We start from the raw sequence: 27,954 nt of genomic DNA on the forward strand, positions 1-27,954 counted from the left end.
ATGAAATAATAGATTATTAAAGCTAATTAGCTAATATCAAAACACTTAAGTTTGAACTACTGTTTGAGAGTTTATTAGAATAGGGTTAAAATTTATTAGAGTACCTGGCTGCGTCAGTTGGTGGAGTATGTGATTCTTGATCTTGGGGTTGTGAGTTGGAGCCCCACGTTGGGGGTAGAGTTTACTTTAAAATATAAATTAATAAATAAACAAAAAATTTTTTTTGGTTAATAGCATTGATTTCAGGATATAATGTAGTATAAGTAAAATTAGAAAAGGAGCATTTAAGTACTTAATAAAAACACTTGCAATTCTAGTTGAATACTTTCTGCATATATATACTTCTCTTGAAAATATCTGTTTAAAAGGTTTTTAGCACTGATTTTTGTTACTAGTTTGCTTTAAATATATTTTATTATAAATCACCATTGCATGATACTTTGGTTTTCTTGCTGTTACTTTTGCTTTTTTTTTTTAAAGAGAGGGAGTCGGTGGGGAGGGGAGAGAGTGAGTAAGAATCTTAAGCAGGCTCCACAGGCATAGAGCCTAATGGCAGGGCTTGATCTTAAAACCATGAGATCATGACCTGAGCCAAAATCAAAAGTCAGACACTTAATGGACTGAGCCACCCAGGTGCCCCTTTACTTTTAATGTTAGGCCAAACTTTGGAAAAGGTATACTTAAAAATAAAGACATTGAAGTTAGGCCTATTGGATTATACTATAGTACATATTTTTATTTTATTCTTATTTTGTTTATTTTTAATTTTTTTAAATGTTAATTTTTGAGAGAGACACAGAGACAGGGGTGAGTGGGGGAGGGGCAGAGAGAGAGAGGGAGACACAGACTCCAAAGCAGGCCCCAGGCACTGAGCTGTCAGCACAGAGCCCGACACGGGGCTTGAACTCACGAACTGTGAGCTCATGATCTGAGCCAAAGTCAAACGCTCAACCAACTGAGCCACCCAGACGCCCCTTATTTTAGTTCATTACTATTGATTTTTTAAGATAATATGTCAGGTTACAGATTTTATATTTTGAACTTTATTATATTTTTATATTTCTACTGTTTCTCTTTGTAAAATATTTTCCATTTATAGATTAGAATTTCCAAATCTCAAACAATGTAATAGTTCTATTCTGGCAGTTTGAGGACATTTTTTTAATATCCGTTTCTGTAATACAGAGTTCTACGAAGGGCTTATTTTATTTATTTATTTATTTATTTATTTATTTTTTTTTTTTTTTACAAATAGTTTATTGTCAAATTAGTTTCTACATAACACTCAGTGCTCATCCCCAAAGTGCCCTCCTTCATGCCCATCCCCCCCTCCCCCCCACATCCATCAGTCCTCAGTTTTTGTCAGCATTCAAGAGTCTCTCATGGTTTGCCTCTCTCCCTTTCCCCCACCATTTCCGCCCTTCTTCTCCCCCTTGTTCCTCCGTCAAGTTCCTCCTAATCCTCCTATACGTGCAAACATATGATATTTGTCCTTCTCTGCCTGACTTATTTCGCTCAGCATAACACCCTCAAGGTCCATCCATGTTGCTACACATGGCCAGATTTCATTGTTTCTCATTGCCATGTAGTATTCCATGGTATAGATAAACCACATCTTCTTGATCCATTCATCTGTTGATGGACACTTAGGCTCTTTCCATGTTTTAGCTATTGTGGAGAGTGCTGCTATGAACATTGGGGTACATGTGCTCCTATGCCTCAGCATTTCTGTATCCCTTGGGTAAATTCCTAGCAGTGCTATTGCTGGGTCATAGGGGAGTTCTATTGTTAGTTTCCTGAGGAACCTCCACACTGTTTTCCAGAGGGGCTGTACCAGTTTACATTCCCACCAACAGTGTAGGAGGGTGCCCGTTTCTCCACATCCTCGCCAGCATCTAGAGTTCTCTGATTTGCTCATTTTAGCCACTCTGACTGGCGTGAGGTGGTATCTCAGTGTGGTTTTGATTTGTATTTCCCTGATGAGGAGGGATGCTGAGCATCGTTTCATGTGTCTGTTGGCCATCTGGATGTCCTCTTTGGAGAAGTGTCTGTTCATGTCTTCTGCCCATTTCTTCACTGGGTTGTTTGTTTTTCGGGCGTGTAGTTTGGTGAGTTCCTTATAGATTCTGGATATTAACCCTTTATCTGATATGTCATTTGCAACTATCTTTTCCCATTCCGTTGGTTGCCTATTAATTTTCTGGGTTGTTTCCTTGGCTGTGCAGAAGCTTTTAATCTTGATGAGGTCCCAACAGTTTATTTTTGCTCTTGATTCCCTTGCTTTTGGGGATGTGTCAAGTAAGAAGTTGCTGCGGTGGAGGTCAAGGAGGTTGTTTCCTGCTTTCTCCTCTAGGGTGTTGATAGTTTCCTGTCTCACGTTCAGGTCCTTTATCCATTTTGAGTTGATTTTTGTGCATGGTGTGAGAAAATGATCTAGTTTCATTCTTCTGCATGTTGCTGTCCAGTTCTCCCAACACCATCTGTTAAAAAGGCTGTCTTTTTTCCATTGGATATTCTTTCCTGCTTTGTCAAAGATCAGTTGGCTGTATACTTTTGGGTCCACTTCTGAGTTCTCAATTCTGTTCCATTGGTCTATGGGTCTGTTTTTGTGACGAAGGGCTTATTTTATTTAGTTCCTTCATTCTTCTGTTGTGGGCAAAGGCAGCGCACAAAGTGTTATGTGGAGAGCAGGTACTCCTCGCAGACTGTGGCACCTAAACTGTTCTCCGGGTATAGGATCACCAGGTATTCAAATGCCCCTTGAGGTAATTGGTGATGGTGACTTCCTGCTGTATAAAATAGAAGTGACTGTCACACCACTAGCTTGAACCTCGAGACTATAAAGGGCATCCCCAGGAGATGGACAAGTGTCATTGGTTGTCACCTATTATCAGGAAAAGACTCAATAAAAGTTGGGTTTCTAGGTCATGAAAATAGTCCGTGAAAATTTGAAGCAGAGAAAAAGTACTTGATAAAACTGTAGTTGAAGCAGGTAAAAAATAGCTGTACGTGACGTCCTCAGTTCTTACTTATTTTGTAACTGGAAGTTTGTACCTTCTGACCACATTCATCCGCTTCCCTAAAGGTCCCTTGAATAAAGCCGCTTTTTAATTGAACTGAGAAATGCTTGTCTTTTATCTGTTTGTAAAAGTAAGTTTGGCCTGAGCAGCTCCAAACTTTACTAAAAAGAAAAAATATACCTTTCTTTATAGTCTCTTCTTGTGACAGTGAGGACCGCTCATGTGATTTTACGGTGAGTAGAAACTGGGGAGGGAGGTGATCGAGGTCTATTCATACAGCTGATTTTAAGAAATAACCTGTATGAAATCTATACAAATGTGACTGTCCTATACCATGTTTACACCAAATTCAAATTGTAACAGTAATTACTGAAAAGATTTTTCCCTGTTCACTGCAGATACGTAATTCACCTCTGGGACCTCAACCATGAAGGGACATGGGAAGGAAAAGGAACCTATGTCTACTACACAGATTTTGTCATGGAGCTCACTCTCCTGTCCCTGGACCTCATGCACCATATTCACATGCTGGTAAGACTCCTCAGAAGGAGCTCTGACAGAGGGCAGAGGTTTGTAGAATCAGCAACCCTGGTTAGTTCTTAGCAAACACAACATTCGTGGATAAACGACGTGAGGACTATAAAAATAAATGCAGCTGCGCCCCTCTGTCTTTCTGCCACGGGGTGGGAAGCAGTGGCATGCATCTTCGGCCAGAGCCCAGCTGAAGGAGGCGATTGCTGTCCCCACTAGGGATTCAGTTAACTCCATGGACTCAGTCACTGATAATCCTTCTAACATGAAATTAGGACGTGTGCTCTGCACAGTTTCTATGACTTCTACTAAGTAGCAGTTACTTTGTAGGGGATCATGGGAGCTCTTGCAGTGTTAGCTTAGATTCATAAGTTTTCTGTCGTAACAGTTAAAAAGATAGCGCCTGAACTTAATTCCTCCTACTTCGTTGTTTGCATTTTACTTTAATGTGTAAGAAATTTGAAAATTGGCTTTTGTGGTTAGCGCTTCAGTGATGGTGAGAACCAGTGTATTTGGTGGGCACTCGATTTATTATAAGCCAATTACAGTTGCATTTAAAAATTACTGGGTTAGACCCAGGACATTTCTTTTTCTTATTTAGTGCTTATGCCATTTTTTTTTTTTTAAAAATATATATATTAAGAGAGAGAGAGAGAGAGAGACCGAGAGAGCGCGTATGTAGCACGAGTTGGGGAGGAGCAGAGAGAGAGAATCCCAAGCAGGCTCCACACTGTCAGCACAGGGAATCTGACATGGAGCTGGATCTCAGGAACCTCAAGATCATGACCTGAGCTGAAATCAAGTATCGGATGCTTAACAGACAGCCACCCAGGCGCCCCAACACAGGACATTTCTTTTTTTTTCGTTTTTTCTTTTTTTAAAAAAAATTTTTAAGGTTTATTTATTTTTGAGAGAGACAGAGTGCAAGTGGGGGAGGGGCAGAGAGAGAGATGGGGAGAGACAGAATGCAAAGCAGGCTCCGGGCTCTGAGTTGCCAACAGAGTCCAACGCGGGGCTCAAACCCATGAACCTTGAGATCATGACCTGCACCAAAGTCGCCGCCTCAACCATCTGAGCCACCTAGGTGCCCCAACACAGGACATTTCAAAGTCTGCTTCTTTGAAAGTAACTTTGAAAACATACTTTAAAAAAACATGTATAGTTGTTGTTTAAATCCCCTCGCCCCAAAACAAATACCCAGAGATAACTTAACATTTTATTGTATGTTTTTGTTTCTTTTTATATTCAGATATATCCAGTCATAAATTGAGATCATATTTTAGACATGGAGTTCAGTTTTGCTTTATTTTTAGCTAATGTATTTATCTCTATTGTCCTGTCCTCACCACAGTTCTTTCTTTAAAATTTTATTAATGTTTTTATTTTGAGAGAGAGAGAGCAGGGGAAGGCAGAGGGGAGAGAGAGGGAAAGAGAGAGAGTCGTAAGCAGGACTCTGGGGCTCGGCCCCACAACCCTGGGATCATGACCTGAGCTGAAATCAAGAGTTGGATGCTTAACCGACTGAGCCACCCAGGCTCCCCTAGCCACAGTTCTAAACCAATGTAATGTCTTCAGTATAAAAATCCCATCATATAGATGTATGACAATTTAACTAACTAACCCTCATTATGGATGTTTAATTGTATTCAATTGTTTGCTATTTCACATCTTTACATAATTTTTATCACATAGCAGTGTTTTTCAAAGTTTATTATTTATTTTGATAGAGAGAGGGAGAGAGAGAGAACAAGCAGGGGAGGGGCAGAGAGAATGGGAAAGAGAGAATTCCAAACGGGCTCCATGGTGTCAACACAGAGCCCAACACGGGGCTCGATCTCACAAACTGTGAGATCATGACTTGAGCCGAAATCAAGAGTCAATTGCTTAACCTGACTAAGCCACCCAGGTACCCCACATATTAGTTCTTTTAAGGTAGTTTTATCTTGGCTTTTTTGCTTATTTTCCCATGTAATTAATCTTTAAAAAGGTTTTACATAAAATATTGTATAATGTTAATACATAACTTTATAATAAATATAATTAGTGACTATATAGTATTATACGAATTTCCAACCCATTCCCTGCTGGGCATTTGCTGGGGTTTTTTTTGTTTTGTTTTTATTTTTTTTATAATTGCATGGATGGACACCTTTGTGCATAAAGCTTTTAAATTTCCGATTAGTTCCTGAGAAAAGATAGTTGATGATAGAATGGCTAGGCCAGAGAGCGTGCGCATGCTTTACGGTCGTGAGGTAAATACATGTGATTGCTTCTCGAAAGATTGTTCCCGTTCAGCTTTTCCAGCGGTAAAAGCTTCTGTTGCACACCTCCCTTCGTCACCAGCAAGCTCACACTTGTTCTTGATGGTGTATTCTGTTCTCTTTCCTCTTGTTCAGTTATTTGGCAACATCTGGTTATCCATGGCCAGCTTGGTCATCTTTATGCAACTGCGTTACCTCTTCCACGAAGTGCAGCGTCGGATCCGGCGGCACAAGAACTACTTGCGTGTGGTTGGGAACATGGAAGCCAGGTGAGCGAGCATGAGCCGATGTTGCCCAAGTGCACTCATTTTAGATCTTTCCGCATAACGGATCTCAGGTTACACGAGAACTGCTTTTGTAAACTACTTAGGAAGTGGTGAGGAGAGTAGGTAGGGGCTCTGGAAGACTGCGGGTGTGGATCCCCACGGAACTGCTGTGTGATTAGGGGGTAACTTATTTAAATCTCTGTGCCTCAGTTGCTTCCTGTCCAGGGGTGATGGCAGAGCTTTCTTCCTGGAACTGTTGGGCAGGATCAGGGGACAGTGCAGGTACCGTATGGGTATGCGGTAGCTACTCGGTAAATATTTGGTGGTTCTTACTGTGTTTTATCGTCACTGGTATAAAGCAGAGGCCTCCTTGGGCTTCTGCGCTCTAGTTTATGAAGCGGGTCTCACTTATTCCATACTCACGCATGTTTACGCACATACTCTTACTCTCACCGGAGGAGGGACTCACTCGCCAACCTGAGGGTAAACCAGGCCTGACAGTGTGAGATTAGCGGCTATCCTTTTTGTGTCCAGGGGAACAGTTTGGCTGTTTGGGGGTTTGCCCAGAATGTTCTCTCAAGTCATTTTTAGCTAATGGGTTATGTGGAAGGAACTAAGAGGCACTTTTGTTAAGACAGAGTTAGTTTCTGTGTATAAGTTTCTTGTTTTTTGATGGGCTGTGAAGAGAAAGCAGGTGTAATATTTTTGATGGTCGGGAACATTTTAGGGAAGATTCCTCCGTACCTGGTGTCAGAAGAGCGAAGTTTATAAAGCGACACACCATGAACGTGTGTGGAATTGACAGCGCCGTCTGCTGGTACATTTGTCTTTTCCAGGTTTGCGGTTGCAACTCCAGAGGAGCTGGCTGTCAATAACGACGACTGTGCCATCTGCTGGGACTCCATGCAGGCCGCGAGGAAACTGCCCTGTGGACACCTTTTCCACAAGTAGGGACTGCTGTCCTGTCCAGTGCATGTGGGTGTTTGTGCTTGGCTCACGACCAGGCCTAGCAGAGGAGGCAGGGACGTTACCTCAGGCTGGCCGTGGAGCGGGTGGTGAGGGCTCGGGGGAGCTTTGCGCGGTCCTCCTCTGCCCCTCAGCCCCATTCCTACGCGGCAGGACTATTCCCCACTCACAAGTCCGCCATCTTAATTTCTGGGTCTGCTAACTGTCTTCATGCTCCTTGCCAATTTTAGCTCTTAAATAGAACAAATATGCCTGTAAGATTTAAAAGAAAGGAATGGGGGGAATCCTTGCTTTCAAACAGCTCATGTGCTCCCTGGAGCAAGAGAATGTATATTTTTCCACTTTGCCAGTGTGCAAAAGCAGCACCAGAACAACACGCCAGTGCAGTGGGCTGAGTTGGGGACTGGACCGGGACCGCGGAACAGTCCAGAAGAGCTGTGACTGTATTATCAGGGATAACAACACAGGATCTTCAGAAGATCCGTAAGATTGTACCAGTTCTGTGCGGGGACAGGTTTGTTCCTCTCCCAGGGAGTGATCTTTTTTGCATATTAAGAAAGTTTTCATTTTTATATCTTTAACCTTCCTTTTTTTAGATTACCAAATAATTTTTCTTCTCCTTTTTTAATACTGGAAGGGGTTTGGAGCTGGAGTATCAGAACCGAACACATTTTTGAGAGAATTTTTTGTGTGCCAGGTGCTGTGTTGGGGTCTGGGGGTGACACAGAAACCACAGACATGATCTCTGCTTTCATGCAGCTTACAGCCTAACAGAGGAGATGAACGTGAATTAAGCAGGCACATTTCTGAATGTATAATTATAAACTGAGCTAAGTGCTCTGAGGGAAAGGAACGTAGTTCTTCAGAGCTTGTAGCAAAGGAATCTGACTCAAGCCTGGACGAAGTGACTCTCGGTGATGAGTGGGAGTTGAATCAGCAAAAGGATAGAGATCCTCTAGCAGGACGGAATGAGGTGTGTGGAGGAAAGGGGAGAAGAACCGGTGCGACCGGGACTTGGATTATAAGAAGGAGTGGCATTTGCTGATGCAGAAGCAGGCAGGAGCTAGAGCCTGCAGGGGCCTGAGGGCCAGCGGAAAAGGGGAGAAGTCACTGACGGGTTTAGGAGGGGTTGGGGATCAGATTTGAAGCCTAAGAAGATCAGGAGCACTAGTTAGTAATGGCCGCAGTAGTTCGGGCATGTGCTGAGAGTAACTTGGGCCACAGTGGTGGAGGGGGTTGGGGAGCAGTAGACAGATCATGGGATCGGCGTGAGAAAGGAATGGTTATCAGGGCTTCTGGTTTTGCGGCTGTGCAAATGCATGTCTAGCACTGCTATTAGTTGAGATTGGAAGACCTGAGAATCCACACACATTTCTCCAAAGTTGCTGGGAGGCGGTTGGGAAGAATAACTCCAAGAGTGTACTTCGGTCTTGAAGAAATGTAAAGCGCATGATTAGGTTAAGTTTTGGATTTGCTTTCTTGATTAAGGCAAAATTCATGCAACATACAATTAACATTGCAGGAGCGCCTGGATGGCTCAGTCGGTTAAATATCCGACTTCGGCTCAGGTCATGATCTCACGGTTCATGGGTTCGAGCCCCATGTCAGGCTCTGTGCTGACAGCTAGCTCAGAGCCTGGAGCCTGTTTCAGATTCTGTGTCTCCCTCTCTCTCTGACCCTCCTCTGCTCACGCTGTCTCTCTCAGAAAAAAAAAAAAAAAAAAGTTAACATCATAAAGTGTGCAGTTCAGTGGCGTTTAGTGCATTCCACCAAGTTGTGCAGCCACCACTTCTTTCTAGTTTCGCAAGTTTTTCATCATCACAGAATAACACCCCACACTCCTTAAAGTAATCACCCGCCATTTCTTCCTCCTCCATCACCGTGCAGCCACTCATCTGCTCTGTGTCTGTGGATTTGCCTGTTATGGATGGGTCATAGAAAAGGAATCCTGTGTTTGTTTTGTGACCAGCTTCCTTCACTGCGCAGAATGGTTTCACATCCCAAGTGGCAGCAAATATCAGCACTTCATTCCTTTTTTTTTTTTATGGCTGAATTAAAAAATGATAATTTTATAATAATTAACTTATTTGCCCATTCACGTACTGATGGGCTTTTGGGCTATTTCTACTGCTTGGCTATTGCAAATAATGTGATCAAATTTGTAAACAAGTATCTGAGTACCTGTTTTTAATTCTTTGGGCTATACAGCTAAGAGTGGGATTCTGGGTCCTATGTATTTTAGTGTTTACCTTCTTGAGGAACCACCTAACCGTTTTTCACAGCAGCTACACCATTTTTTATCCCACTGGCAGCGTGCGAGGGTTCTAATTTCTTCACACTATGTATTATTTCACATTTATTTTTCTCTTTTATAGCTATCCTAGTGGGAAGTGGTATCTTGTTGGGATTTTGATTTGTACTTCCTTAATGACTGCTGATGTTGAGCATCGTGCTTGTTGGATATTTGTGTATCTTATTGGAAAATGTCTGTTCAAGCCCTCAGCCCTTTTTTGAATTGGGTCGTTTGGTCTTTTTGTTGATAAGTTGTAAGCGTTCTTTATAAATTTTGGATACCGAACTTCCATCAGATGTTATGATTTGCAAATATCTCTTTCTGTAGGCTTTTCTTTTCAGGTTCTTGACACCGTCCTTTGATGCACACAGATTTTTCACTATTATGAATTCCAGTGTAGCTATGTTTTTCTTTGGTTGCTGATACTTTTAGTGTCAAATCTAAGAATCCAGTGCCAAATCCGAGGTCATGAAGATTTACCCCTGTGTTTTCTTCTAGTAGTTTCATGGTTTTAGCTCTTATATTTAAGTCAGTGATCCATTTTGAGATAATTAAAAAAAATTTTTTTAATGTTTATTCGTCTTTGAGAGAGAAAGAGAGAGACAGAGAGACAGAGACAGAGACAGAGTATGAGTGGGTAAAGGGCAGAGAGAGAGAGGGAGACACAGAATCTGAAGCAGGCTCCAGTCTCGGAGCTGTCAGCACAGAGCCCAGTGTGGGGCTTGAACCCATGAACCGTGAGATCATGACCTGGCCGAAACCAAGAGTCAGACACCTAACTGACTGAGCCACCCAGGTGCCCCTTTTTTGAGTTAATTTTTGTACATGAAGTGAGGGAGGGGTCTGACCTCATTCTTTTGCATGTGGTTGTCCTGTTGTCTCAATTGTTGAATCTCTTCTTTCCTTATGGTATGGTCTTGGGACCCTTGTTGAAATCAGTTGGCCATAGATGTTTGGGTTTATTTCTGGACTCTCAATTCCAGTGGCCTGCATGCCTGTCTTTATTCTAGTACTATGCTCTTTTGATTACTGTGAATTTGTAGTACATTTTGAAACTGGGAAATGGTGAGTGCTCCAACTTTTTCTTATTCCATGTTGTTTTGACTGTTTGGGGCCCCTGCAATTCTGTATGAATTTGAGGATCCATGTTTCCATTTCTGCAGAAAAGGCCATTGGAATTTAATAGGGATTGTGTTGAATCTGTTGATCACTTCGGGGAGTATTACTGTTATAAGAATATTATGTGTTTCAAGCCATGAACATTGATGTCTTTCTTTTTATTTAGATAGTCTTTAATTTCTTTTGGCAATCTTTTGTAGTTTTTAGTGTCAAGTCTTTCATCTCCTTGGTTACATTTATTCCTAGGTATTCTGTGCTTTTGGATACTGTTGTAAATGGAATTGTTTTAATTTCCTGTTTGGATTATTCATTTCTGCTGTGTAGAAGCATAGCTGATCTTTACACATTGCTCTTATACTGTGCAACTTTACTGAATTCAGTGATTAGCTCTGTTGTAGTTTGTGTGTGTGTGTGTGTGTGTGTGTGTGTGTGTGTGTATTGTTTGGGATTTTCTATAGTAGGATCATATCATTTGCGAATAGAGCTGGTTTTACTTACTTTTTTATTATTTGGAAGTCTTTATTTCTTTTTCTTGCCTAATTGCTCTGGCTAGGACTTGATGTACAGTGTTGAATAGTAGCGGTGAAAACAAGATCCTTGTCTGTTCCAGAGCTTGGAGGAAAAAAGCTTTTCATCTTTTACTGTTGAGTATGAGATTACCTGTGGGTTTTTCATGAATGTATTTTATCATGTTAAGGATGTTGCCTTCTATTCCTAATTGCTGAATGTTTTTATCATGAAAGAGTGGTCAGATTTGTTAAATGGTTTTTCTGCCTCTATTGAGATTATCATCTTGTTTTTTTCTATTTTTTTTTTTTCTGTTGTTCTAGTGTATGTTACACTGATTCATTTTCTTATGTTCAACCTCACTTGCATTCCTAGGATACATCCCTCTTGTTTGTGGTATGTGATCATTTTAATGTGCTGTTGGGTTTGGTTCACTGGTGTTTTGTTGAGGATTTTTGCATCTACATTCATAAGAGATACTGATCTGCAATTCTCTTGTGGTATCTGTGTCTGGTTTTGAAATCAGGGTAATGCTGGCTTCATAGTACACGATGGGGAGGTTTCTATCCTATATTTTGGAAGATTTTGAGTAGAATTGGTGTTCATTCTTCTTCACATATTTGGTAGAGTTCACCAGTGCAGCCGTCTGGTCCTGGGTTTTTTCTTTCTGGGAGACGTTTTTACTGACTCAGTCTCTTTACTGTTGGCAGTTTTCTATTTTGAGTCATTTTAGGTAATTTCTTTGTTTGTAGGAATTTGCCCATTTTATCTATATTCTCTGATTTGTTGGGTTAAAATTACTTACAGTTTTCTGTTATAATCTTTACCATTGCTGTCAGGTTGGTATTAATGTTCCTACTTTCTTTTTTTTTCATACTTTCATTTTTGATTTTAATAATTTATATCTTTTCTTAGTGCTGGTAAGAATTGTCAATTTTGTTGATTTTTTTTTTTTTTTAAGAACCAGCTTTTGGTTTCATTGATTACTCCATTGTTTTTCTGTTTTCTATTTTCAGTTACCTATGCTCGAATCTTTATTATTTTCTTCCTTCTTCTGGCTGTAGGTTTCTTTGCTCTTTTCTAGTTTCATAAGATCTAAAGTTAGGCTATAGATTTGAAATCTTTTTTCTTTCTATGCATTTTTAGCTATAAAAGTCTCTGAGGCATTGCTTTTGGTGCATCCCATAAATTTTGGTATATTATGTTTTTTATTTCATTTGTCTCAGTATTTTCTAATTGCTCAAGGGTTTAATTTTAAAACACTCATCTGCCTTGGTTGAATGAACAACACATATATAGGACCTCTTGGTTTGCCCTACTTTGTAGCTCTGGTTAATAGAATGGGAGCAAGTTTGTGGGATGATAGTTGTTTGATGCTGGTCTCAGCCTGTCGATAATCAGTATCGGGGCTGCATTGGCCTTTGTGGTTCTTATTAAACTTGAGGGAAAAAGTTTGTAGTCACAGGTCTTAGAGAGCACATAGCGCACTGGGGCCACACAATGAGATTGTGGGTAGGGTGAAAGTGTCAGGCCGGGGTTCTGCTTTTATTAGGCTGCTTTTATTAGGGTGGAGGGCAGAAGCCTAGGGCTTCATGGCCTCATGCTTTCTTGGTGAATTTAAAACATAGGAATAGGAGTTTAAAGCACAGAAAGAGAAGACACAGCCTGTCCACTTGATCAGTTTTCAAAATCAACCAAGATCTCTAAAACAAACGGGGGTAAGGGAGATGGGGCTGGCTCTTTGTTTAGTCATGTGGCTGGCAGTGTGTGCATTCGAGATAGTCATCTTTGAAGTGGAGCTCAGGCTTTCAAAGCTTAAAGCAGGCACTTGCACTACAAAAAGAAAAGCTGTCTGTCAGGGCTTAACACTGCAGTAATCAAGGGCAGATCTGTTTTAATTTGTGATAAGACTAAATGTCTAGATTCTAGCAGATTGTATAGCTAGATAATTTGTTTTGATAGAGGATGTCTTTGCAAGCTTTCATTCAGAGTCCGGCAAATATTCCATTACACTGAGGTATCACTTAGAAGGAGGAGAAATACTCTTTCGATAGAGTAGTATTATAGTTAGAGAGAAAAATACGTGTTTTCTCTGAAGTTTGGTTTCTTTAGCTGTGAAAGTCTAACATTTTATTTTTAAGGCAACTGTATCTAGTCCTCACCTAGGAGTTTTAGGGCTATTATATTTAATGTGGGAGGTTTTCACAGAATATGAAATTAGGTTTGCTTCTGAAAAGTGTGTCACAATGTGGCATTATTGGAGAGCGCCCAGGATCTTAACATCCTTTGGTAGTCCCACACAGGGCTAATTTTACGGGTGGTGTGATTTAAGGGTGTTCATTAGGGAAGTGGACTTGTATTAATTAATTATCTACTTATTTATTTATGAGAAAAGGAAACAAACTTAAAATACGTAATCATTGATTTGGCTGACTTAAATGATCGCAAACAAGTACTTTATTTATAGCTGATGTATATTTCAAATGTGGTAGCGTTGGCTGTACACCTTCAGTGTTTTGTCACATTACTGTCATAAACTCTTCTGTGCGGAGATAGTCAGATGTGGCTCCATCTTGGCCTCAGGGAGAATTTTGATACCTAAGTACTGATAAGTTCCCAGAGGTTCTAGGGATCATCACATTAGGGCAAGGCTCTCTTTCATAACTTTATATGTGCCCATGTCCCTGGAAACTAAAAATGACACTGAGGAAGTGAGCACTTTTTATTCAGTCCCTCCTTGAACTCTTAGAAGAAAGATAACGTGTTATGGGGTGGGAAGCCTTCTTGAGATCTTAGAAGAAAGGTCATGTATTGTTATAAAATAGGAAGGAAACTTAGAGATCACTTCATCCAAACTTTTTGATTTTGTTAATACATTTCCTGTTAATGACAACACAAGTAGTTATCATGTCTGGCATAATTAGGGTATTGTCATCTTCTGAAAGAGGGGGTAGAAGAAGCTTCCAGCCTTGTTGGGAAAGCAGAGAGCTGGAGAAGCTGATGTGGCAGGTGTAAGGGAGGGGTCATAAGTAAGTGAGATGAGGGTGGCGTGAGGACATAGGGGTTGTGATGCTGGATGAGGTACCTCAGCAAATGTGCTCTTAGCAAATAATGGTCTTGGGAGTGAGCTGGAAGTAGAGGAGCTGTAGTTAGACATCTTTGAAGTCAAGAGTTTGAAGAGAAGGCCAAGATCATGACCGTGTTAGTGAGTAGCTAAAGTAGAGTGAGAACAGATTGTTGGAGTAGAAGTTTCAAAGACATAAGAGGCTAGGGTGTTGGGTGATTCAGCCACATGGATTTTGAAGTAGTCAATGGAGTTGGAAAGGAAGATGTGATGGAGTCTTATTGAAGAAGGGTCATGACCAGGCGCTCGGTAAGTGATCACGTATGTTGATGGATTAACGTTCACAGCAGAACACACTAGAAGTATATGAGTAAAGTTACTGTCAACAGATGTTTCTCAACATTTAAATTTCACTATTGGTAAATAGAAGCCAAAGTTGCAGCATATTTGCTACATTCAGAGTACTTTTGATGAGTTCTCATAAAATGCTAAGGATATCTTATTTTGGACTTTCCGGTAGCTCCTGCCTTCGTTCCTGGCTAGAACAAGACACCTCCTGCCCAACATGCAGAATGTCTCTTAATATCGCTGACAATAACCGGGTCCGGGAGGACCATCAAGGAGAGAACTTGGATGAGAATTTGGTTCCTGTAGCAGCCGCCGAAGGCCGACCTCGCTTAAACCAACACAATCACTTCTTCCATTTTGATGGTTAGTTTCAACCTCTAAAACCATACCTAAGGGGTTTTCTCCCCTAAGGGGATGCTCGTTTAATTATAAATTGCCCTGTGTAGGCCAGTTTAATAGAAATATTTCCATCTCGATTGAAAATGTTCAGTAGGCATGGATGGCACTGGGGAGTTACTCTGTGCCAGGCATTTGCTGGATTGTGTGTGAATATGGGGGTGGGGGAGGAAGTGGAGGGGGAAGGGGAGGAGGAGGAGGAGGAGGAGGAGGAGGAGGAAGAATGAATATGAACTCAGCCAGGCCTATGAGGACCACACTTAATGATAGTTAACCATTGATGATAATTTATTGCATCAGTGTAGTACTTATGAAGGGCCATTGAGTAGACTTTACAGTGAGTACCAGTGAGCAGAATCAGAGCTGGAACCTTTTTCTCATCCGTAAAATATGAATATTCTGCCTCTCAGCAGTTTTGAGAGGAGTTTAGTAAAAACCCTACTTAAAATTCTGAAGCCATGGGCCCCACACCAGGGGCTAGTTGATCATCCTTTAATTCATGTTGCAATAAGCTGTTGCGGATTCTCATCCCTTCCGATAGCACTGAGTTCCATGAATTCATATTGTTACCATGAAACAGGCATCCCTGGGATTTTGTTAGGAGGGCTGCTGTTCTCATCTGTGATTTGAGTTGTTGGGGGTGGAGCATGGTGGGAGCCATGGAGAGTTGGTGAGACCCCTCATGGGAGGATCAGGGGCTGTCGGGTCCTGTCACTGAGCCTGGGAGGTGAGGTGGCGTGGCTGGCTGGGCCACGGGCGCCGGAGGGCTGAGAGGCAGCCGCTTTGTTGGCTGTCGCTTAAGACCTCTCCCAGGTAGGACTTCTGAAACAGGCCAGCAGATCTTGCACTTGCACTTGGGGCCCAGCTGTATAAGCTGTTACTCTATGAATGTTTACTAAAAATATAGTCAAATAGAAAAGTCAACTTTGTTTCTCCCTGGTAACTACATGAAATAAGAATCCAGTTTTTTAACAGCCACATTTTTGTTGGGCAAGACTTGAGACAGCCATGGAACCTGTTTTTATATTCCACGCCTCAGTGCTTTTTGTGAAGGAAAGCAAAATAACCCCTCAACATGTGGCTTGATATCACGTGATTGCACAGCCAATACTTGGGGGTGTTTTAACTTAGGGTCCCCCTTTTCTTGGGGAAATGGCAGTAGCAGCAGATCTCTTGGTGCGTTTAGTCCACAATCCTGTGTCGTGGGACTCCTTGAAAAGAATTTCGAATCGAGTCAGAAAACCAAGGTCTTTAAATCACATGATGCAGTAGAAAATACCTCATGATAACAGTTGGGAAACTGATGTCTCCACATGGGTGGTTTGTGGACAGCGTGACAGGAGCATGAGCCCCTCTCTTATAGCAGCCCTAGAGCCTTGAAAGCTTTCCTTCTGTGCCAGGCAGAGAGCAGAGTGACCTGTGGGTTCAGGGCCTCTGGAAAGCGGGAGGGCCTAGTGGTGAGGGAGTCTGGAACCTGGGTGTCTGGTTGCAAATCCACCGTAATTAAGTCGTGTGATCTTGGGCAAGTCATCTGACTTGTGAGCACCCTCGGGACGAAAGACCACGGGAACCGAGTCATCTCTGAGAAGAGTAAAATGGGGTAAAAACAGCGATGATTCAGTGAGCTCATCCATGTGAAATACTTGGAACAAAAGGCCTGGCACAGGGGAACCAGCTGGGGTCCCAGAGTGGCCGATCCCAGGCCGGACCACACAGGGTACAAGATCTCTAACTTGCACCGGTTCTCGTTTGTCTTAGGGTCCCGGATCGCAAGTTGGCTGCCGAGTTTCTCCGTTGAGGTGATGCACACCACCAACATCCTAGGCATCGCGCAGGCGAGCAACTCCCAGCTGAATGCGATGGTAAGGGCCGCGCTTTGGGGTGGTTAGTGATCCCGGGGGCGCTGGACGCTGTGTGTGCCAGGGGCTCCACTCTGTCCAAGTAGCAGCGTTTTCAGGGGCCTGTTACATAGGTACTGGGACCACTTCAGTTCATGTGTTTTAAAATTTGAAATTGCTTTGGAAACCAGCCTTCAGTTTAAATATTATTTATTTATTTTGAGAACGAGAGAGAGAGGGAGAGGGAGAGAACCCAAAACAGGCTCCACGCTCAGTATAGAGCCTGATGTGGGGCTTGATCCCACGACTGTGAGATCATGACCTGAGCCAAAGTCAGGAGTCAGACACTTAACTGACTGAGCCCCGCAGGCACACCCCACTTCTGGTTTAGCTGTATGGCAGATCATCTGTCCATTTCTGAGCGCTGCTATATTCGCTCTGCTGTGATCTAGGCCAGTCTTGGGGTTCTGCTTGATTTGAGCCAAAAATATAAGGAGACTTAGTGACTGGAGAAGATGACGGGCCTTTTATTAAAAGTTGTATGAGGCCTGCTAAATGTGTTTTCCTGACCCCCCTTTTCCTCTCCCAAATAAGTACACACACACGCACCCACACACGTCTATGGGTATATGCATATATCTATATACCTTGAGATAACGGAGGCACGCAGACTGTTAACTCAAGGATACTGTTCAAATATCTTCTGTATTTCTCTAAAGCTCTGCCATATGGCATGTATTTTTGTTTCAGAGAAACATATCATTATCATTGCAATGTAGTGTTCGTTGTGACGCTGAATGCGGGACTCTTAAAATGCCAACTACTGTAGTTCTGCTTAGATAGGGCTGCCGGCTGACCCGGTAAGCCTGCTCCATCCTTCAGAGAGGCACCAGTTCATTTGTTCGTTCATTCCTTTATCCTGATGTATTTATTTACTTGACAAGTCTGTACTGCGAGCCTGCTCCCGCAACCGGCACAACGCAGTGTGAAGGGTTGCATAGCACCTGCCACGGGAACCAGGTGGATGTGGGCCCCACTTGCAGGAAGTGTAGATTCCAGCTGGGGAGACTGGTTATAAACACAGACAAGTAAGATTGTTGCTGATGCCGCGGGCGCTCTGAAGGCAGTAAGGCCGGCAGTGAGGCGGAGTTGGAGCTTGTAAGGGCTGTTTCAGTGGAGGAGTCTGAGGAGTTGTGACACACGCTGAGTTTGCAGAGCCGGGTCCTGGCAGGGGTTAGTAGGCCGCAGTTCAAGTATGAGAAGGCTGTTCAAGGCCTTTTTCCTCCCACAGGGACCTGACGGGACATTTACAAGAATGATTTGCTCCTGAGAGACCGGGTTATAGAGGGGCAGGGATGGGAGCAGCGAGCCTAGTTAGGGGGCTGTGCCATGATGCAGGTGAGAAAAGATGGTGGTGTGCACCAGGGCGTTGGCAGTAAGAATGAAAAGAAGGGGCAGCTTGAAGACACTTGGGGACAATGCGCTGACAGGACTCGACAACACTTTACTTTGGGAGAGCAGACGGTGGGCCTGCGAACCGAGATGGGCGGAAGCAGGGCTGAGGACAGGGCCTCGGCTGTCCCCCAGGAGGTGAGCCGTCCACACGTAGGTGCCCCGTAGGCGTCTGGGCCTCGCGGAAGCGGTCGGGCTTGAGGTGGACGCTGGGAGTTCTCGGTCTGCAGGCGCTCCTGGAGGCGGGAGCAGTCTCTTCCTGGGAGAGGATGCGGCTCACAAGGAGGAGAGGCCTCCGTGCCAAGGGCTGGCAGAGAGGGAGGAGCCACGTGGTGACTGAGGAGGAGGGAGACCGGGAGAAGGTGCCAGGCGAGCGTGTGGGGATTCTTAGAAGGTGAGGTCGGAGGAGGACGTGTTGGACTTGGCCGAGTGTGGCGGTTGGTTAGCTGCGGAGGAAGAGGCTGTCTCCGTGGCCTGAGGGATGGCTACTCAGGGCGGGTGGGGAAGGGAGTGCGCACTGCAGAAACCGCGTCCCGTGGCGCGTTGTAAAAGGGAGCGGAGCAGTAGACGTGGTAACTGGCGAGGGTTATCGTGTCAGGGGAGCTTTTGGCTCTTTAAAAATTTTTTTTTCAAAGGTTTTTGAGCAGGTCCTTTATATGCAAGTTTCAGAAGCTATCGGGGAGGATCCGGGGGAGTCACACTCCCATCCTTTGGTCCATCCGCCCAGCCCCCGGCCCAGGGACAGCTGCAGAATCACAGTTTGTCTCTGTGACTGGCTCACTTCACTGGCCCCAGCGCCCTCCGAGTTTGTCCATGTGGTAGCAGGGCTCAGAGTTTCTCGTAGGTCGAACGGTATTCCGTTGTGCGGGGAGATCACACGTCGCTTAAGTGTCCCTCCGCCAGTGTCCGTGTGGGTTGCTCCCACTTTGGGCTGTCGGACGCCATGCTGCGATGGGCGTGGCCGTGAAGGTTCTAGTCTCTGTTCTCGGTTCTCGCGTCTTCTGAGTCCCCATGGGTCTTTATCTTAAAGATCGATTGGGAAGCATGCTTGGGGTGCGAATAGGAATGATTGCTAGAGGGAGAGAGGGAAGGTGGGGCACCAACAGGAAAGTAAAGATGAAAGAGCAAAGACTCTGAACTAGAGGACGGGGTTGGGAGCCGGAGCAGGACAGAGGCATTCGCCTTTGTTAGGAGGGAGCGAGGTAGCTCCAGGGCGTCACTAAGATGTGGCTTAAATGGAAGGCCTGGCCTGTGATAACCAGGAGGCGGAAGCAGCCTGAGTGTCCTCAGGAGAATGGATGAACGGATTGGGAAAGTATAGTACGTGCATACGATGGAGTATTAGCCAGCCTGTAGAAAGCAGGAAACCTCATCACTGCTCCAACATGGATGAGCCTCTGGGACGATCTGCTGAATGAAATAAGACCATCAGAGAAAGACAAACACTGCACGTTCTACTCCGGTGATGGATCTGGATTAGTCACGCTCTTAGGGACAGAAATTAGAACCAGGGGCTGGTGGGGAGGGCAGTGGGCAGTCGCTGTTCAGGGTTTCAGTTTTGCAGGGCAGCACAGTTGTAGAGATCTGTTGCATGGCCGTATGTATATGGTTCGCCCCACCGTACCCTCCAACATGGTTGAGATGGTTGTATGTTTTTGACCATAATAATAACGGAAAAAGGCCTGGGTTCCTGCTGGCTCTTGCTTCCTCAGGGAGGCCCTCAGCCACGTCGGCAGTGTGTGTGAGTGGCATAGATGGTCTGCAGTGTGGCGGCCACCCACCGGCTCGTGTCAGGCGCCACGTGTGGGCTTCAGGGTCTGGCAGCTTTTGAAAGCTCTGCCTCACCTGCTCCCTAAACAGTCAGAATGATGGGCACGTACCCCTCGAGGAATAAGAATTGTTCTTGGGGTTGGTGTGTTTAGAATTCTCTGATAGGCCCTGGCTGGTCGTTGTCCAGCTCTAGGATGGATTGGAATAGCCTATTTTTAGCATAATCAATTTACTAGAATCATACATTTTTTATAAAGATCCAATATTTAATTCACTGGGTTTCCTGGAAGAAAAGCTTTGGTCTGGGAAATGGATCTCAGGCACGCCACTATTTGGGCAATGAGGGGAAGCTGTTGAAGAGTGGAGAAGAATGTTACCTGACTGTCTAGGTTTTACAGACTCTTCTCCACTTAGTGTTCATTTGACCTGGGGGGAAAGTGATCAGCTCCCATTCGTAGAAACCCTGAGGGACCCAGGAGTTGGTGGGGGAGGGGGCGTGGGTCCCGCTGCTGGGCTCTGCCTCTCTAGCCCTCTCACCCCAGTGACACTAAGCGAAGCTTTGTGTGTGTTTCACCCTGGTCTTTGCACTCAAGGCCCTGATGTTGGGCGCCTTCCCCTCCTTGTGCCCTTATAACACTATGTCCTGAGGAGCTAATTATAAGGTGGTGTATATAAGGTATATATAAGGTCATAGACTTCCCTATGCCTCTAAAGCAATCACATTTTTCCTGCTCTTTTTGTTCTTTTGATCATTGGGGCTTTTCCACCAATAAAACCATGAGCATAAGGATTGTAAGATGATACACATACCTGAGAAACAAAATCTGGGCCTTTGATGCGAATATGGGTGGTGGTGTGCTTGGAGACCTGTACCATCTTCCCCAGACACAGGCTGCCGCCCAGAACCCCAGGCAGATTCAGAGACGTTTCTAGAGCATGGTTTGAAACCCACAGCTCTAGTGTTACGAATTTACATTCTTTATAATCTTTTTTTTTTTTTTGGATGGTGGTATAATTTACATAGGGTAGATTCACCCTTTGTGGTATCCAATGCTGTGTATTTGGTCAAACTCCTACGATGGTGTGGCCACCACCATACTCAATGTATAGAAGAGTGCCACCCCCCCCCCCCCCCCCCAGATTCTATTGTGCCCTTTTGTAATCAATTCCTCTCCCTACCCTCAACCTCTGGCAACCACTTACCAGTTTTCTGTCCCTTTAATTCTGCCTGTTCTAGAATGTCCTTATACAGTGCTTATTAGCCTTTTGAGCTAAGCTCTTTCACTTAACCTGATGCATTGGAATTTCATCCATGTGGGTGTGTATCAGAAGTCTGTTTCTTTTCGGCATTATTCTTTAAGGAGAACATGTTTTTATACCTGATTTATACTGAGCTTTAAAATGAATACTTTTTGAAACTGGAATATTCTAGTCGAACTTGTTTCAGGATCCAGCTGGATTTCTGTGCTCTTTTTATTTTGAAATCATTGCTGTCCCAAGCTCCCTGTTTGTCATCCTGGACGAATGCTAGAATGAGTGAGGTTTGATGGTGGCCAGCAGAGTAGAGGGGCGCCTTGCCTGTGTGTTCAGGGCAGGATGCCAAGTTCAGTGCCCAGAGCTTGACATGCAGCACGGCGCCAAGGAGTAACTGTTGGAGGTGAACGTTTCCAAGGCTTCCGTATTTGTGTTCCTACAGGCTCATCAGATTCAAGAAATGTTTCCCCAGGTTCCATACCACCTTGTGCTGCAGGACCTCCAGCTGACACGCTCGGTAGAAATAACAACAGACAACATTTTAGAAGGACGGATTCAAGTACCATTTCCCACACAGGTATGCTGGGGTTTTATGCCTGAAAAGTGGATTCTGTCTTCACAGAGATTTAATCCTGTAGATGAACTCTTACGATATGAGGAGGGGTTTCTGTGAAGTTCCTCACTTTCCAAAGTTTATTTGAGGAGAGGCCCGTCAAAGAGGCTCAGACTAAGACCAGGACAAGAGTATTTGGGCAGTGTTTATGCAGACACACACCGCAGGTCAGCCGGCCCTCGCCCGTCCAGGAGGTCATAGCCTTGGTTCCTCCGGCCAGGGATCGGCAACCTTTCTCTGTAAAGGGCGGATAGGCTTAGGCGCTGAGAGTCCCGCGGCCCCGTGGTCACATCTCAGCTGTGCCACGTAGCGCTGCAGCAGCCACGGACAGTGTGCGAGAGGATGTGCCGGACCATGTTCTAGCAAACATTTATTCACAGAAGTAGGTGGAGGGTGCATCTGGCTGCAGGCCAGAGCTGACCCCCAGCTCTAGGACGTAATACCTTCTGTCTCTCGTTGGCTTTGCACATTGGTGGGGTTTTCATAGCTGTAATGGCTAGTGATGCTTATACTTCTGTTTTTAAAAGGTCACATTTCCTGGCCCATTGTACAACCTCTTTGATGGGTACAAGAAATATTAACATTTGATTTATTTACTCTCATGTTGATTATTGAAGTAGATTTGACATACAATGTTATAGTAATTTCAGATGTACAATAGTGATTTGATGCAGTATTAACATTTTGAAGCAAGCTTTCTGGCAGAACCAGGGGATATGTACGTGACCAGTGAGTCATCTAACAAGAGATTACTCACCTTCATGTATAAGAATATATGGAAATCTATTAATAAAATCCTAATACTTGAGAATCTTTCAAGAGAGAACAAGCCTAGAGCATGGAGTCAAATGGGCTGATGTTAGACTTGCCTTCTCTGTCCTTCCCTATCTGACCTGACTGTTGGCTTTGGATTATCCAGCAGCAGAGCCTGGGACAAGGATTCGAGTGCCAGGGGTTCATTTGGGAAGGTTGCAGGAAGCGCAGGCAGCAGGTGGGGCTGCGAGATGGCAGTGGGGGAAGGCTGCCAGGAAGGGTTTGTTACTTAGCAGGTGACCGTCGTGGATGCCTAGAGCTTGATCCCACCGGGGCCTCCGGAGCGGTGGCGCAGGAGCATTTATATGCCATCTGCTGGCTGACGGCTGCTTGAGGGGGTGGGGTGCACAGTGACCTTGTGAAACCAGAGTGAGCTCTTGGGCAGTGAATGACAGAAGCTGGGCAGCCAGCACTGATGTGGCAGGACCAGTAAGGAGAAGGGCAGGGCCCCGGAGCGTCCGCGGCCTTGGCCAAGATCTCAGACCAGCTAAGAATGGGAAGGACGACAGTACCTACTTTACAGGGTGTTAAATGGTCATGTTGGGTTTCTGCAAGTGTTCAGTGTTCCCTGCTGTTGACTTGTCACTGTCGTGCGGTCACTGTCCCTGAGGAGACACTGAATGCAGAGCCAGTTGATAACTCAGGCTCAGGCTCCCTTGTCTTCTCTTCGATCTTAGTAGCATCTTCATTTCTTTGCTGCTGCAGACTCTATCAAAAGCCCAGACTGTGCTGGGGACCAGTGCTCCCTCTGCACCCCCAGGCTTTCCCTGGCCCTGTCCCATAAGCCCCTGGGCAGCTCTGTACCACCTGTGGTGCTCTGTCTCTTGCAGCGCTCCGACGGCATCAGGCCCGCGCTGAACAGTCCTGTGGAAAGGCCAAACGGAGACCAGGAGGAGGGAGAGGCTTCTGTGCAGGTAAGGTGTGCACGCGGGGGTGACAGTGTACGGGGCGGGGCCGTCATGCGGTGCCCAGCGGTGGCCTTCAAGTCCTGCTCCTGATGTTTGTGAGGCCTTGGGCAGGGGTGTCAGAGAGGCCTTGTGCCACATCGTCGCGCTGTGTCAGGTTAGCAAGCCCAGCTGTGCCCACGCCATGGCCTGCCGCCCGCCCCCTGGGCCTTATCCTTGGGAGCTGGAGAACGAGTCGTGCTGTCCCCAGGCCAGCCCTGCCGTCTGGAGCTTGAGCCATAGCCCTAGGAGGGGCAGGGGGAAGCCGGGCGCGGCCAGGACTCAGGTGATGGGACTCCTCCGAACCCAGACGGAGACTGACTGGGGCTCGGCTCTCTCTGGCTGAAGCCGCCGAAGTCTTCTCCCCGACACCTCCATTGGCCAGCTCAGCATTTCCAAGTGCTTCCGTGCACTTCACGCAAATGAGACGCCCTGAGCGGGGTAGGGGTGGGGACGGGTGTGGTTATCTTGAGAGCCAGATCGGCCTGGATATCCACTTCGGGTGAGTCGAGGTGGCCGTCCCTTCCGAAGGCAGCTCCTCTGTCTAGTCTCCAGAGGTGCCCCCCTGCCCCATGCTCTCAGCCCCCCCAGCCTGGGGCTTCTGGCTCACACCCAAATGATTCCCATTTGCTTAATCACCACACTTTCCAGAAACTTTCTGGAAAGTAAAGTATTTTACTTGGTATTCACCCCAAATGAGCCTGTCTCTGTGCTTCTGTGTCTGTGACGTGGGGCTTCCCACACGAGGGGCTGGTGTGAGGCTGACGCGGGGGCTGCCTTGTCCACCAGTGTCGTTCGGGGGTCTTCCCGAAGTAGCTGCTCTGACGGATGAATGCCACGGAAGCTGCTTTCACCTCACTCCTTGCATGCTTTTCCCTGCAGATAGGGAGCCCGAGAAACTAGACTTTCTCAAGTCCGTTGCTGAGTTAAATTTTTCACGCCCAAATCCACGTCTGGATTACGCAGCATTTGTGAAGTGGCACCTGGGTGCTGAAGAAGGAATTCAGTTTTGCCTTCCTGGGTGTTTGGGTGGCATAGCAGGCCCAGCTTAGATTTGAGTGCTAGGCTGGCCAGGGGCCCCTGGGGGTGGAGCACATTCCATTTCTGTCCTGATCCCCAACTCTGTTTTTGTAGTTAGTGGGGAGATTTCTGAACTTTTCCTAGCACAGTGAAGGGAGTGTACTTGTTTCACAAGGAACGTGCTGTATAGTGTTTCTGGTTGTTCTTAAGACGTATGAAGTCCTTGGATAACAGCCTGGTTAGGAAAAGCCTCGACGTGGCACAAGCATGGCACTAGCTGTGCTGGTTGGTACTGAATGCGGGGTCTGTACCTGCCTGAGCTCGGGCTGCTTGGAAGCCAGCAGAACGGGGGGGGCGGGCAGCATCCGTTTCCCTCCTTCGTCTCCTCCATTTACCAACTGCTCTTTCTGCCTCCTCCAGGGTGGGGCTCAGGAGGAGGGTGGGATAGGACAGGACACGTGACCCCCCACGGGTGTGTGCACGCATGCACACGTGTGTGCTACACGTGTGGGTGTATCACAGGCATTACATGACAGATCCCCCGTCCCATCTAGCAGCAGAAACAGCTGTAAATTCCCAGAATGTAAACTTGGAGTTAACCCTTGTTTTCCGAGAGTAAGGTTTCAAGGTGCCTGTGTTATTCATACCGGTGATCATCTACAAACACTTTCACTGGTCTTGAACATGTAGCGTGAGTCAGGTGCTGTCCTTAGCGGTGCCCAAGCCCGAGGCAGCAGCCCTCCGGGAGCCCACGCCGGCCGTTAGGCATATGCTGGTGGTTCCTGGCTCCCTGGGGGTCCAGAAGAACACGCGGGCGCTCGGGGTGGGCGGCCTGTGCTCACCGCGGCCCCCTGCTTCCTCTGTGCCCAGACTGCACGTGTGCCGCTAGACCTCAGTCCTCGGCTGGAGGAGGCCTTGGACTTCAGCGAGGTGGAGGCGGAGCCCAGCGAGGGGGAGGACTTCGAGGCCCGGGGCAGCCGCTTCTCCAAGTCTGCTGACGAGAGGCAGCGCATGCTGGTGCAGCGGAAGGATGACCTCCTGCAGCAGGCTCGCAAGTACGTCCGGCCCCAGCCCTCACTCAAGCAGGTCTCCGGTCACACCCCGGTGGCCCGGAGGCCCTCGTCAGGCCCCCATCCTGGCTTTTCAAATAGATTCCAACATTGAAAACCCGTTAGAAACATTCACATTCCAAACCTCTCTTGGGAAAGCAAAGGGTCCGGACCTAACTGGTGGTCTCCCAGGGCCTCCCGTGCGCGTCTTCGGCCACACTTATAACGGAGCACCCGCATGCCGGTGTGTCCTGGGCCCTCGGAGGTGCTTCTGCTGCTCCGAACCCTCGGAGGGAGCGCCGTTACTGCATCCACGTGAGAAGTGGGGCTGAGGAAACAGGCCCAGAGAGGCCGGCCCCGGCCCGGTGTCCGCTCCCAGGCCACCCTCTTGGCTGCTGTGGCTGCAGCTGGAGCGTGGGGGGTTGGGGGGGGGGGCCCTGTGGTGGCCGGAGAGAGCGAGGCCGGGCGACCGCTTGACCGGCATCCTCCCCGGTGCCGAGAGCCTCTGCCCCTCTGTCTGGGGACGGGTGTCTTTTCCACGGGCTGGTGCCGAGTGACCGCCCGAAGGTGCCCGAGAAGCTGTGGGTTTCTGCGTGTGCGTGTCCCAGAGCGTCCCTCGTCCCTCACGTGAGGCCTTTGGGTTTTGTAGGCGTTTCCTGAACAGAAGTTCTGAGGTCGACGCAGCCTCGGAGCGCTGCCCCTCGGCAGAAGGCACAGCGTCTGACCCCGTGACCCTGCGCCGGAGGATGCTGGCCGCGGCCGCCGAACGGAGGCTCCAGAAGCAGCAGACGTCCTAGCGCTCCCTGGCCGTCCGCCGCCGCCGCCTCCGAGCAGCGCGCCGCCACAGGGCCCGGCCCCGCTTCTGCCGGCCGTTGGAGGGGCTCGGCCGGGCTGCTGCTGTATAAAGCATGTGGTCTGAATAGTGTTTGGACAGCTGACAAACTTAATCCTTTTTTGTAATACTTTCTATGTGACATTTCTCTTCCCGTTAGAAACACTGCACATTTTAACTCTAGGCATGATCTCTTCTGGCATCGACTGGACTTGTTAGGGGTGGGGGGCGGCCGAGAGGAGGAGGAAGGCAGCCGGAAACCCCGAAGCAGGCCGCTCCGACTACCAGGTCACTGCTGCTTGTAGAGGTCACAGCGGACGTTGGTGTCTTTAGCTCCAAGCCTGGCAGGAAGAGGCGGAGTGGGGGGCAGGATTCATGAAAAGCCGTGTGGAGATGTGCGGCCTGAGCCCCACTCTGCCACTGGATGTTTCTCTTGTCAAACTGCTGTGCTCACCTGCGTGGCGTTCGGAACGGTCCAGGCGGGGCACGTGGGGCCGGAGCCCTGGACCGGCGGGGCATCCCGGAAAAGTGACTCTTGGTTCGGTATGTGGAGCAGAGGAGGGGAAAGCCCGGGGCCGCAGCAGGTGAGGAGGTGACCTGTTGTGGCCCAGGCCATTGGGGACTGATTGCTGAGCCCTGATCTGAAGCCGGCTTTATTTCTGAGAGCAGGGGTGCTCCTGCGGCTCACGAGCACCCCTGCGAGTCTGTCCCCCTCCCTGTAATCCATCGTCCTCCTCCCCCGGCCCAGACCTGGGGAAGGCCAGCCCCGAAAGGGCTGAGCAGCAGAGCTTTGGTTTATGGTTCCGGTTCCTTGGTCACATCAGTTAGGCAGTGCCAGGGCCTGTGGGTCTGGTCCCTTCAGAGAAAAGGAGAGCCTTACAAACTGAGCACGTCGCTGTTGGAGGGCTTTCTTGAAGAAGTAAGAGCTCTTTTGTGTCTTTCTTCCCCAGAGCCCTTCATTTTCATGGCTTTGCTCTTGTCAGTTTAATTAAACATAGAAAGGTAAGATGCCGAATCCACCTGCCTCAGAGCGGACCCAGGGCCTGAACCTGTTCAAATTCTTCCCACATTTAACTTTCAGGATTTGAAACACGCAATCATAGGCTACATAGTTCAGTTTTATGTTCTATTGGATTAAGTTTTTTGTTTATTTTTTTTTGAATGTTTGAAACATAGGTTTATGGTAGTCCTTTGGGGAAGAATCCAGTATTATCTAAAATGATTGGCAAAGCTCAATGTATTTTACATAACTGAACACTTTTGGAATGTTGAAATGTAATTGAAGAGAGCAATGAGTAAATGTTTAGGCCGAGATAATTTATTTGAATAAATCTTTCAAAAGCCTTACCTTGAAATGCTGTTAGTAAATTTCTGTGATTTTTTAAAAAAAAATTGGTTTTGTTTTGCTGAGAGCATAGCTATTTGTTTTTATTGTAAAAATAATAATAATAATAAAAAGCAAACTCTTCTAGCTTGTTGTGTGTGGCTGGACACTAAGGCGGTTTTCCTCGGAGGCGCCAAAGTTAGACCCCACTTCGATTCTGCGTGTACCATTTGTGGAGGGTTTTTCCCATCCTTATACCTTGCAGGTTGCACAC

General features: G+C 46.5%; 1 protein-coding gene across 1 annotated transcript in view; it reads left to right on the top strand.

Moving 5' to 3' along the window:
* AMFR (autocrine motility factor receptor) overlaps window positions 1-27,711 on the top strand; it is a 43,585-nt gene extending 15,874 nt beyond the window's left edge. The window contains exons 5-14 of the mRNA XM_039232633.1: window positions 3,213-3,253; window positions 3,419-3,551; window positions 5,948-6,081; window positions 6,915-7,025; window positions 14,548-14,738; window positions 16,530-16,633; window positions 21,528-21,662; window positions 23,342-23,425; window positions 25,346-25,530; window positions 26,174-27,711. Of these exons, the coding sequence (XP_039088564.1) occupies window positions 3,213-3,253; window positions 3,419-3,551; window positions 5,948-6,081; window positions 6,915-7,025; window positions 14,548-14,738; window positions 16,530-16,633; window positions 21,528-21,662; window positions 23,342-23,425; window positions 25,346-25,530; window positions 26,174-26,321 (1,266 nt within the window). The 3' untranslated portion in view covers window positions 26,322-27,711. The remainder of the gene's footprint in view (window positions 1-3,212; window positions 3,254-3,418; window positions 3,552-5,947; window positions 6,082-6,914; window positions 7,026-14,547; window positions 14,739-16,529; window positions 16,634-21,527; window positions 21,663-23,341; window positions 23,426-25,345; window positions 25,531-26,173) is intronic.
* The last annotated feature ends 243 nt before the right edge of the window (window positions 27,712-27,954 follow it).

This window comes from Hyaena hyaena, unplaced genomic scaffold (genome assembly GCF_003009895.1).
Source record: "Hyaena hyaena isolate Hyena2069 unplaced genomic scaffold, ASM300989v1 scaffold_68, whole genome shotgun sequence".
Taxonomy (NCBI): domain Eukaryota; kingdom Metazoa; phylum Chordata; class Mammalia; order Carnivora; family Hyaenidae; genus Hyaena; species Hyaena hyaena.